Raw genomic sequence first — 11515 nt, 5'->3', positions numbered from 1 at the left:
GTTTGGTCGGTGCATATAAGGGTACGACTGGTACGTGGCCCGATGGCATTTTTGATATTACCAAACTTTTCAGTGGCATTTTTGATATTATCCCTTGTTTAATTTCTCGTCGATGGCTTTTTCAATTTCTTTTTTCCTTTTTCCATGTCGATTCTAAAATTTTAATAGTGATCCTAGTTTGATATTATACTCGGACTCACTGTAGTCCTTACAATTTCATTCACAAAGGCGGACAGAGAATATTTGAGGTAACGTCAGAAGAGTACAAAGATATCCACGGCAAATTTAATACAACCACATGTTATGAATATAAAGCACAGGCGAATATGAAGAGTTGAACTATTAATCAAGGAATAGGCTGTCCATAAGAAGTGTTTCGCCATAGGCGCAGGATCGCGGTGCGGACCACTAAGCCCCGGAATTGTGTCTCGAACCAATCACGTTGGAAGAAATTCACCGGGGTTGCTTCAATATGTCGATTGTTGAGAAGATGTGTAGGAATACAATCGCCTAGAACAACTTCCCGAAGGTTTGGTGAAATGTTCTGCGCCACGTATTCACCATTTTCCACAAGTTCCTAATATCATATTAGTTAAACCGGTATAATGCAGTCCTAGATGCGCTTATCACGTGCAAATGACTGGGTTGGCTCCAGTAATGTTTCGGGCGCGCAGTGCTCATCCTCTCGGCGGTAGGTTTGCAGGACAACGCGGCTGACTCTCCCAAACCAGGTTACCCCGTCCCTTTCCAACGGCCCATAAGGATGCTGGAGTAGTTGACGGTAAAAGTCATCTCTAGCTTCATCTACCGCGGCATTTGCGTGCTCCAATGTCATATAAAAACGCCCCGGTGGTCTCCTTCCACGACTCTCTTCGCTTATAGACATCGCCAGGCCGAGACGGCAGCGCAACGCGCACACCGACCAGGAAATGGCTGCCCGCATACTATCATATGATTGGGAGACCGCGACTTCCACTGCAATCATCAATGTGGCGCGATCTCCTTCCCAGTATAGCAGTGCGCCGTCCGAAGCTCTCGTTGTGTTATTCATAGTCGTCTCCGAGTCTGATTCAATCCGGAGACCACCTGCGATTTCTAAGCTGACTCCTGAATTCACAAGGACCTCACGGAGGATGCTCGTTAACAATCCACCCGCAATTCCAGCGTGAAGTGGAGTTGGTGGAGCGACGACTATAGCCACGCTCCTCGTGCCATCATACCATAGCTGTGGATATCTGGGCATTACTGTCAGCGGGTTCTTTAGACATAAATCTGTAAAGCGTCATACTTGGCTTCCTCTATTTTAAGGATTTCTTGTACTCGTTCGTACTCTGCCCTACTCGCTGGTACTTCAAGCCTGGTGTCCGGAGAGAGCGGTCGCCTAACAATGTCCAAGAGTTCAGAGCGCTCCATCGGGGTTTGACATTCAGAAGCGGGCTTGTCTTTTCTGCTGGAGAGATCTCAAAGGTGACTTTGCTTTTCGTCCATGTCTCAAGGAACTGGCAGGTTATATGTTGTACTGCGACGAGCTGGCGATTGACGGCTGCAGATCCATTACTTCTCTGGTTGTCGATCGCGTCCATATTCGATTAGTGAAGGAACAGTAATATCAGAATGACAGCAACTAGGCAGAGTGGTATAATAATGATTCACAGGCTTGACAGATCAAGTAAAATTGTCTTCGAGACCAGTTAGAGTATTCTTGTTTGATATCGGCCTTGGGCTTATTGTTCAGTGCTGGTCGGAGCGCCGCACGACCCGGGATGGTTCGCCCCGTTCTTTCGTTGTCCGACAACCGCATCAAGATTGTGAATAGGCTCCCATATTATCGGACTATGTCTAAATTATTAGTCTGCATGGGTGTAGCGAACTCGTTTCTGTTAAACCAATTCATATAGTTTCCCGGAACGGTCCGCACCGACCTACTGCACTTTGAGGGGGTGTGTGCCGTGCGGCGTCCATGAGTGGTTTGGGGGACCTTGTTTCCTCCATACTCTCAAGACACGGGTGAGTTATTACCTAATTTGTAAATCGTCGTACCCATTCCGCACAATCAACACAATTGGATTGCACCCACATTAGAGATATTTTGCCACCAAGTTCCTTAAAAATTCCTTTGCAAAATTACCGTATTTCAGCACCGCCACGCGCACGTCTTACCTAGGAATAAGGCGATCCCAAAGTTCCCTTACGTTAAGGAATTTCTGGGGGTCCTTATCCCACTTTAGGAAATAATACTATCCCTACTTTAGACTAGCTCAAACCTTGACCTTGCGCGTTTGAATCTTGTACTACTATACTTAGACGTGTCCTGTGCTTCCATAGGACATTACTTCGCGTCTCTTAGAATTTTCAGCTGACGTTCACGTACCGCATTGGGACGGAATGTTGGTAGTGTGCAAGAGATATCACGATTATCCATAGTATTGCTCGAAAATGTTCAATACGTTTCGCGTGAGCTCGTCGTCATCAAGTGGCTCGTCAGCGCAGAGGCCGTCGAAGTCTCCATCGAGAAGTTTGTTTAGAAGTCGGTCTAGACAAGAACGTTCGGATCTAGAGTCTTCTAGAGACGGGATTTCTCTGCTCTCGCCCCCAATCTCGCATGTTCTTGCTGCAAACTTGCCCGTTACGCCTAGTCTCACGGCTACACTTTCAACCGCGACTTGTTCCGCGGCGGCGCGGACTGATCCAAGCCCCTCACCGACACCAGAACCGGCGCTAGGTATCCTATCTCGAAAGCGAAGCTATTTTAACGAAGACCTGAAGGTGAAGCTTATGCGGCATTGTGTCTTGCACCAAGAAGGCGAAAGGGTCAGTTCTGGAGGGAAATTGGGCGCGTATTTGGAGCCGAGACAGGTACGCGAATTGCTACAGGTGCATAGGTTGGAATCTCACTAGAACAGGTGTACCCATTAGAAAACCTAGCCAGACTGTGGAAAACCTTATAAAAAACGCCGCGAACAACTCCGATGTCGGTCAGGAGTAGCTGAGGCGGATACTGAGCTTAAACAGGTTATCGATGCGTTCATGCAACGATTCGACGACGTCGAAAGGGAAGAGCAAGATCTGCTGGCGAAAAAAGAGGACATGGCTGAAGTTAAAGCCAAGACCAAGGCTATGCGGCGTCAGATGTTGCTTGGGCGGAAGAGAGCAGACGACGAGGACGACGAGGACGACGACGGCGGCGGCGGCAGCGGCAGCGAATGTGCTGAGGGCGCCAGTCGGTGCCGCGTAAGAAACGGTCAAGGTTATCAAGGAATGATGTGTTAGCCATGTCGCTAAATAGCTCCTCTAAAGCACTTGCTGAGGCGATTAGTACAGGAATGCAATTGCTAGCCAGAGCCATACAACCATCCCCTGAAGAAGGGACGATCTCTTTTGATCGTGCAACTGAACTGGAAGTCCAAGTTCATGATGTTGATAAGAAGGTGTCAGAGCTTTCCAAATCTCGTCGGTCGACGAAAAGCTTGAACGGCTTCGGCTTCTCAAAGAAATTGTAATTCCTCCGGATTGCCGCTGATGTTGCTGCATTTGCTGTGCTCTTTCTACGTACTTGCTCTGCCCATTTGATCCATCCCCTCGGTACTTACGTTGCTTACCATGGGTTGCTTAGACATATTGCTTTGCAAATATTTTATTTTATTGGATAGCTGAAAGATAGCGAATATAATAACAAGCAGATTCGAGTTACTCCAGCTTTAAATAATCGTCGAGAGACGGTGGAGTGTAGCCGAACGACTGCGAAACCTCATTGCCTCCTTCAAGACAGGTCTGAATGTTGGTCAACAAGACAGAAACCATATAGTGGGCAGCCACTGCAGTGGACTGCTGTCTTAATCCATATTTATAGCCATTATACGCGCACTTGTTCGGGACAAGCCCGCAAAGTTGATCGACAGCGATGCGCACTCCAGACATCCTCACATTGAATTCACATTCCTCGGGTGTCAGAACAAGGTGGGATGGCGTTGACTTGAAAAGCGTCCCATGATGCCGTAACCCTCAGAATGAGCGGGATCGCCATATATATATAGATGCTGGCCATCAGGGAACAAATAGTATATTCTCAAGTACAGACTCTTTTAGCATATTCCAATCTCCAATCTTCCCTTCCATGGGCCCGAACTGGCCACGCTCCTCATGCTATCATACCATAGCTGTGGATATCTGTGCATTACTGTCAGCGGGTGCTTTAGACATAAATCTGTAAAGCTTCATACTTGGCTTCCTCTATTTCAAGGATTTCTTCTACACGTTTGTACTCTTCCCTACTCGCTGGTACCTCAAGCCTGGTGTCCGGAGAGATCGGTCTCCTAAAATGTCCAAGAATTCAGAGTGCTCCATCGGGTTTTTGACACTCAGAAGTGGGCTTTCTCTGCTCTGTTGGAGAAATCTCAAAAGTGACTTTGCTCTTCGTCCATGTCTCAAGGCACTGGCAGGTTATATGTTGTACTGCGAGGAGCTGGCGATTGACGGCTGCAGATCCGTTACTTCTCCGGTCGTCGATCGCGACCATATTTCATTAGTGAAGGAACAGTGACATTAGAATGACAGCAACTACCCAAAGTGGCATGGTTCAACAGGCTTGAAAGATCAAGTAATGTCTCGAGATTCTGAGTTTGACCAGTTAGTGTGTTCATGTTTGATATTGGCCAGCATTCAGTTGGGCTTGGCGTTTCGTACAGGTCGAGGTCGTGAAGTTCGCCAGCAAGCCCATGCGACTCATTGGCGTGCTCTTAATCCAATGCTGGACCATGTTTGGATCCAGTGAGGCACCGAGCTCAGTCTGCATGTGTCCGGGACTGATTCTTGTACTTTGCCCACTGGCCGCGAACGACTTCATCATGTGGATCACACCGGCGTTGGACGCGTTGTATGCGATCTGGCGTTCGGCATGGAGACGATGAAGATGATGGACCCCTCGGCGCGTGCTCGGAGTACGGGAAAGGGGATTGGGCCGAAAGGAAGGAACTGGACTTGATGTTGACACGTTGGAATCGGGAGAATGAATGTTCTTCGGCAGAATAGTTCTTGGTTTTCTGTTAGCCTATTGCTCAGAAGCAGTTCAGTAGTAATGAAGTGAGATGGACCTACTCAACGATGCCAGCAGACCAGACGACTACATTGATGCAAAAAGATCTCAGCAAAAGACGTTCTTTGTGACGAGTTCGTTGGTAACATCGACTTTGTAGAACCGAGCGCAAGCGCCATACAGTTTCTGAAGTGAGATTCTGGTAGGCTCGCTGACGAGGGGATGGATGTTGAGAATGGTAATACGGGCCAGTCCAGCAGAACAGAGAGACGCGGCCATGGCATATCCGAGGCCCTGGAAGCCGCCGGTGACGGCGGGAACCTGGGGGGCCTTCTTTTTGGCCCCTATACCCCGGATTTGTCCCATTCGCGGATGCTCTGTAGAAATATTACTATTCGGCTGTATTATGTTGGGTTTCCCATCCTCATCGAAGTCAACATCCATGAACTCCACCACGGCTCTGGGAGTTTGCCTAGAGTTCGTACTACCTGCCGAATCAAAACCAAAAGAACCACTAAGGAAGGATTCAAATAAACCTCCCATCGCGCCGCACATCCCCCTAACCCAGCCGCATCCCGTGTCGAAATTTTTACAATTTTGTAAGTGTGAGAAACTTTTCTCATCTGGCGCCTGCAAATTGCAAGCTGATCCGAAAATTCTTTTTCGCGACAAAATCATAGATACAGTAGAGAGGAAAATGCCGGACGCAGGACTTTCCCGAAAACGGAAACATTCGGAAAAACAAGCAAAGCCAAAGCCATCACCGAAGGCAAAGCAAATGTCGAGATCGAAGCAGAATGGCCACAAGCCAGTTAAAGACATGAGAGTTAAGAATAACAAGAAGCGGCCTGTTGAGGAAAGTGGTGATGAGGAGGTGGATAATGATGTTGATGAGAAGTTTGTCGCGGATTTGGATGCTGAATTCGACGAGATTGAGAAGGTGCTGGACGCAGGTGTACAAGATGATGAGGATGAGGATAACGAGGAGGACGGTAATGCGGGTGCCCAGGACGCGTCCGAGGATGATGAGGTGCCTGAAGTGAGCGACGACGAGGAAAACCAGGAGAAAGAGTCAAGTGAAATTGCATCTCGATCGACTGTTATTCCCTCGCCCTCTGAGGTTGGCACCACCCCAACTCTATTTACAGACCTGAAGCTCTCGGAACCAACTCTACAAGCACTGACAGAGGACATGAAGTTCACAACCATGACGAGTGTGCAATCACGCACAATCCCTCCCCTCCTTGCCGGCCGGGACGTTTTAGGCGCTGCCCAAACAGGATCGGGCAAGACCCTCGCATTCTTGATCCCGGCCGTTGAAATGCTCCGGTCGCTCAGATTCAAGCCACGTAACGGCACGGGTGTGATAGTTGTTTCGCCAACGCGAGAACTCGCGTTGCAGATATTCGGAGTGGCGCGGGAATTAATGAAATATCATTCCCAAACATTTGGCATCGTTATTGGTGGCGCAAATCGTCGTGCGGAAGCGGAAAAGCTGGCGAAGGGGGTCAATTTGTTGATAGCGACTCCTGGACGATTACTCGACCATTTGCAGAACACGCAAGGTTTTGTCTTCCGTAACTTGAAAGCGCTTGTTATCGATGAAGCAGACAGGATTTTGGAAATCGGTTTCGAGGACGAAATGCGGCAGATCATCAAAATCATACCAAAGGAAGATCGTCAGAGCATGTTGTTTTCCGCCACGCAGACGACTAAGGTTGAGGATTTGGCGCGCATTTCACTGCGTCCAGGACCGCTGTATATCAACGTCGACGAAGGGCGCGAGACATCTACGGTTGAGGGTTTGGAACAAGGTTACGTTGTATGCGACTCGGACAAGCGGTTCTTACTTCTATTTTCGTTCCTGAAGCGCAATGTCAAGAAGAAAATCATTGTGTTTTTGTCGTCCTGCAACTGCGTCAAGTATTTTGGCGAGTTGCTGAATTACATCGACCTGCCCGTTCTCGATCTCCACGGCAAACAGAAACAACAGAAGCGGACAAACACGTTTTTCGAGTTTTGCAATGCCAAGCAGGGTATTTTGATCTGCACGGATGTTGCTGCACGGGGCCTCGATATTCCGGCTGTCGATTGGATCATCCAATACGACCCGCCAGATGATCCGCGCGACTACATCCACCGTGTCGGTCGAACAGCGCGAGGGACGCAGGGCAAGGGTAAGTCACTGATGTTCTTGCTCCCATCCGAGCTCGGATTCTTGAGATATCTTAAGGCTGCGAAGGTGCCGTTGAATGAGTACGAGTTTCCGACGAACAAGATCGCGAACGTGCAGGGCCAATTGGAGAAACTTGTTGCGGGCAACCACTGGCTCCATGAAAGCGCGAAGGACGGGTACCGTGCGTATGTGCAAGCGTATGCGAGTCATCATCTCAAGGCAGTCTATGCGGTCGACAAGCTTGATCTGGCCAAGGTCGGCAGGGCGTTTGGGTTTAAAGTGCCGCCGAGAGTGAACTTGTTAGTAGGGGCCGGAATGAAGGATAAGGAGAGGAGCGAGAAGAAGAAGTATAGACAGCATGGACGCGGTGGGAATGGCAAGAGGATTCGCACGGAGTAATATGAATTGATCAAATAGGGTTAAAAGTTGTGTTGTCGTGTATTTATATGATCGTTTTGTATTCGTTTGGATTGTAAATTGCATACACTTTGATTCGTGACGTAAAGTTTAAGGGTTTTTATCCCTGGACACATTTTGTGATCGGTGATTGCGATCAGATTCGTGAGTTGGGAAAAAGCAGTCACGCAAATGTCCCAACACGCGCCAATGACAACACATAACCCGGCTCTGAACAGAAACAGACAGAATGAGTTTGCCCCAAGCTATGCTTGAATTATGTGCGATTATTATGTAATTAATGGTGCAATATACGGAGTCATTCAATTGTTCGCTATACTGTAGTATTTTCAGTTTTACAACCGCGATTTGCGCGGATTGCGCGCGTCGTATATCTGATGACGTAGAAGAAATAGACAAGCAATGATCGCGAAGCTGATTGCATTGCAATTGCAATTGCAATTATGGCATAAGTAACAGAGAATGCGACATTCGCATTGCAGTCTCCCTTCGGCAGGATTGCACATTGACCATCGGAACTAAAAGCTGCAGATAGTGCGTGTGGATTCTGCTGGTTGCTGCTGCTTTAAACCCACTTCAGGCGGGGTTCGTTGGGAGTTGGGACCAAAAAAGGCCCAATGAGCTCTGCGTTCAACTCCCAGCGCTTTTGTCCCGTGTTAAACTGGGGCGCGTTCTACGTAAGGCCTGCGACTCACAGCACTTTGTAAAACTAGTATAGGGCTAGGGTGTAATTTAATGTCCCCCCACAACAAGGGCTGTGGGAGCTGCAACTACTGCCTGTACATTTCGCGCCCCGTCCCCGTCGGGCTCCTTTAATCCATTTCACCCCATCTCCTGTTCTCCTGATCAGATCCTGCTCCCAAATTACGACGTCTCTGTCGGTCTACGCTCTGGATTACTATTGACCGCTCGCATTTGCACTGCTGCTAAACTTATCTTCCAAGTTCAGCTCATCTTAATATCCCCCCGGTGGACTCACAACTGGCCCCTACCCGGTGCGCAAGCCTTCCAACGCTGTTCACGATATAAACGACTTGCGTGCAAGCCGACGCCGTTCAGCTGTCTAGATCGCCAGCTGACAATCAATATTTGCGCTTTGTTTGTCCTCACGTCCAGTTGCGTTTGCGCAATTCCTCCGTCGCCGCCGCTCCCGTCCTGCCCGCCCAGACTCGACCTGTTCTCATTGGCCGTGGAAGTATGCGCTCCCTATCTGTATCGACCGCTATTTGGTGCCGCTGATTGCTAATTTCTTGCCAGTCTCCATGTCCGCCGCCCGCTGCTGAATTGTGTTTGCCTGCCCATGTCCTACTACGACGCCGTGGGCCTGCTCGCCATCTGCGACGCCATTGAAACTGTCGAAGCCGCCTCCTCTGCGTCCAACTCGTCTGCCTCGCCTTCGCCTCCACCTCCTGGTTTAGCCCACAAGTCTCTCCGAGCTGCGTACCATCATTCGCACTCGCACTCCCACAACACTCATATCCACGCTCACTACATCCACTCCCATTCCTCCCACCCGAGCCACATCCACCACCATCACTCCCTCCATTCACATCATCCCCGTGGCCCACCTGCGAGCAGCAGCAGCAAGCTCTCAATGGAACATCATCATCGCCACCGTAACCATCATATTTCCGCCGGTGATCTCAGTGGTCTCGACATGGACGGCCTGAGCGAGAGCGAGTCCCCGATATCCATGGTCCCGGCCATCGACCCAGCCTTCCTTCCGATCGATCCCGCTATCGCGGCGCCTGATTCCGAGGGCTCGTCTCGTGCAGAATCCGAGGAGCTCAAAGGCGAGTATACTACTTCCCCTCCTTCGCTCTTCACGGCTGAACCTCTCTTTGCGCCGTCACAATCTCCACAACGAGCACCGCAGTCAAAACGACAAAAGCCAGCCTCGACTGCACCAAACACCAAGCCCAGCGTGTCACACACTCCTCCAGCATCTTCATCTTTGTCAGCGATTCCGCCAGAATTACGGAGCGAGGAATGCCATATCTGCGGTCGCATCTTTCGAGGGCCAAAATCGTCTACGCACAAACAACAACACATCCGACGTCTGCACCCCGACGATTATCAGCCTAAACGCGGCGGTAAGAAACGCGCGCTAAGTATGGCGAGTGCGAGCGCGGAGCAGCCAGTTAGTGCTGCGGAGCAGACGGCGTCAGATGGCAGCTCGTCCGCGGAAAGACGAGTCAAGGCAAAGAAGGAGACCGCTGTGCCGGTAGCTGTGCCAGTGGCTGTACCTGTAGTGCCGGTGCCCGTGTCTGCAGCGTCGGAATCAAGTACAGGCATGCGGCCATCAGAATCGTCATTCCTCGAATAACCTCTATAATGATACTTGACTGATTAAATACTATGTGATTTTTTTACGAAAATCAACAAAAGTTTAGACTTGCTTTCGTTCGTCAGTACAACGTTTAAGAAATTTTTAATTATGTTATGTATGGATTACATGATCGCGTATACATTATGATCTCGGTGTTGTTGTCGTTGTTTTCAATTTGCCTCTGTTTTTATGCTTTTCCTGTAGGCAAAAGTCTCGCTTATTTATTTGTGTATTATGTATTTATATGTTATGTATGTGTCTGTATTTTGGGTATTGTTTAAGCCGTAATTGTCATAGACAAAAGAGTTTGTTGTATGTATAGTCATTGTTCCTGTTTCTGTTTAAGTATGCGTGTATTTTAGTGCAAAATGAATTCATACAGTAATTAGTTAACTATATTATTATCATTATTAATATTATTTATAATTGAAGGTTACTGAATTCTGAGGTTTTCATTGGCTTTTGTCGTACAGTGACTAGCACCAGATCCCACATTGTTAGGGATGGCCGTTGCAATTAATCTCCGTGCTCGCTAAATTCGATTGCCCCAGTGCCAGACCAACACGTGCCATCTTGTCAGCAGCATTGTTCAGCAGTGCGATAATGGAGAGAACATACCACCTGTTTGTCCCAACAGCTGTACTTTCTTGCGATTTATTGATTGAAGCAAGAAGATTTAGTATAGACATGCTGACAGTGAAATTCAGCGATGCCGCTTAGGAGTTTAGAAACTGTCTCCAGCCATTGGGGTCAAGTAACTGCAAGGTCAACCTAATAATGTTCGATAAACTGATCGGTTAGAGACCATGCTACCGGCGCTATAATAAGGGTTATTTCTTCCGAAATGGAATAGCATATTCAAAATACATAGTCATTTGTTAGGCAGTGACCCCGCTGACAGACTGTCACTCACCTGTATCGGAGGGAATCTGTGCCACACCAATGCTAAATTTTCAACGGATTTATGCGAGCGAAGGAAAGCATTGAGGCTGACGCGTCCTTTAGTTTTGGAATATAGTTGTTTGGGAAGACCTCTTGGCTCCAAGTGAGCATTCATAGTTTATTTAAGTAACTATAACTATGACGCATTCCGCGCCGGTACAAAGAATATCTCTCCAGTCGCTCTATATTCTCAAAAACTCAATCCTTGCCATCAAGCTTTCTTCTTGTAAACAGCCTTTCAACCGCTACCTATGTTTAGAGTCCTTTTTCTATTCAATCTGTGCGGCTCAAAGTGCCATGTGGCGGTGAACAGCTGCCTGGGATGTATAATGTGTCCTATCGGCTATCGCCGGACAGATCGTTCCACGTAAATCGAACCCAGATACATATTCGTGTGAGTATCATGTAGCATACATGACTGCAGTGACCCTCCTCAGGCAACAATAGCAACCGCTATAAATGGAGTACACCGTAGGAAAATTCCTGACTCCCTACTCTTATAGTTTGTCAAAGTCACTCGAGTCGGAATTGTCAGATTCCACCAGAGTGATTTTATCGATTTACTTGAGCCGCAACACAGCTTCGGCTTATACCCTTGTCTTCCTCCACCTTCCTATTC

General features: G+C 48.4%; 6 protein-coding genes across 6 annotated transcripts; 3 read left to right on the top strand and 3 right to left on the bottom strand.

The window, feature by feature from the left end:
* Positions 1–346: 346 nt before the first annotated feature.
* Positions 347–1413, bottom strand: V1513DRAFT_427979 (uncharacterized protein; the record flags this gene model as incomplete). The annotated part of the gene is made up of 3 exons (XM_066896253.1): positions 347–577; positions 635–1235; positions 1289–1413. The coding sequence occupies 3 exons, from the start codon at positions 1411–1413 to the stop codon at positions 347–349; spliced, it is 957 nt and encodes a 318-aa protein (XP_066750815.1).
* Positions 1414–2319: 906 nt separating this feature from the next.
* On the top strand, positions 2320–3479 carry V1513DRAFT_282646 (uncharacterized protein). The gene is made up of 2 exons (XM_066894581.1): positions 2320–2856; positions 2926–3479. Exons 1-2 carry the CDS (start codon positions 2437–2439, stop codon positions 3268–3270), a joined length of 765 nt encoding a protein of 254 aa, XP_066750814.1. The 5' UTR covers positions 2320–2436; the 3' UTR covers positions 3271–3479.
* On the bottom strand, positions 3480–4206 carry V1513DRAFT_282647 (uncharacterized protein). Its single transcript, XM_066894582.1, has one exon. It carries the CDS (start codon positions 3916–3918, stop codon positions 3688–3690), a length of 231 nt encoding a protein of 76 aa, XP_066750813.1. The 5' UTR covers positions 3919–4206; the 3' UTR covers positions 3480–3687.
* Positions 4207–4636: 430 nt separating this feature from the next.
* On the bottom strand, positions 4637–5476 carry V1513DRAFT_427976 (uncharacterized protein; the record flags this gene model as incomplete). Its single annotated transcript, XM_066896252.1, has 2 exons — positions 4637–5030; positions 5214–5476. 2 exons carry the CDS (start codon positions 5474–5476, stop codon positions 4637–4639), a joined length of 657 nt encoding a protein of 218 aa, XP_066750812.1.
* A 184-nt stretch (positions 5477–5660) lies between these two features.
* On the top strand, positions 5661–8020 carry V1513DRAFT_453666 (P-loop containing nucleoside triphosphate hydrolase protein). The gene has a single exon (XM_066899279.1). The coding sequence runs from the start codon at positions 5730–5732 to the stop codon at positions 7605–7607; it is 1878 nt and encodes a 625-aa protein (XP_066750811.1). The 5' UTR covers positions 5661–5729; the 3' UTR covers positions 7608–8020.
* A 430-nt stretch (positions 8021–8450) lies between these two features.
* Positions 8451–10385, top strand: V1513DRAFT_467040 (uncharacterized protein). The gene is made up of 2 exons (XM_066900096.1): positions 8451–8820; positions 8883–10385. The coding sequence occupies exon 2, from the start codon at positions 8926–8928 to the stop codon at positions 9949–9951; it is 1026 nt and encodes a 341-aa protein (XP_066750810.1). The 5' UTR covers positions 8451–8820; positions 8883–8925; the 3' UTR covers positions 9952–10385.
* Positions 10386–11515: the final 1130 nt, after the last annotated feature.

This window comes from Lipomyces chichibuensis (genome assembly GCF_038497645.1).
Source record: "Lipomyces chichibuensis strain CBS 12929 unplaced genomic scaffold V1513scaffold_61, whole genome shotgun sequence".
Taxonomy (NCBI): domain Eukaryota; kingdom Fungi; phylum Ascomycota; class Lipomycetes; order Lipomycetales; family Lipomycetaceae; genus Lipomyces; species Lipomyces chichibuensis.
The sequence above is the reverse complement of the archived record's forward strand: the minus strand, read 5'-3'. Positions and strand labels throughout refer to the sequence as shown.

Coding starts and splice junctions, on each gene's coding strand:
- V1513DRAFT_282646 (XM_066894581.1), top strand. CDS start 2,437: ATGTTCAATACGTTTCGCGTGAGCTCGTCGTCATCAAGTGGCTCGTCA. Junction 2,857..2,925: donor CGTATTTGGAGCCGAGACAG/GTACGCGAATTG, acceptor TAGAAAACCTAG/CCAGACTGTGGAAAACCTTA.
- V1513DRAFT_282647 (XM_066894582.1), bottom strand. CDS start 3,918: ATGTCTGGAGTGCGCATCGCTGTCGATCAACTTTGCGGGCTTGTCCCG.
- V1513DRAFT_453666 (XM_066899279.1), top strand. CDS start 5,730: ATGCCGGACGCAGGACTTTCCCGAAAACGGAAACATTCGGAAAAACAA.
- V1513DRAFT_467040 (XM_066900096.1), top strand. CDS start 8,926: ATGTCCTACTACGACGCCGTGGGCCTGCTCGCCATCTGCGACGCCATT.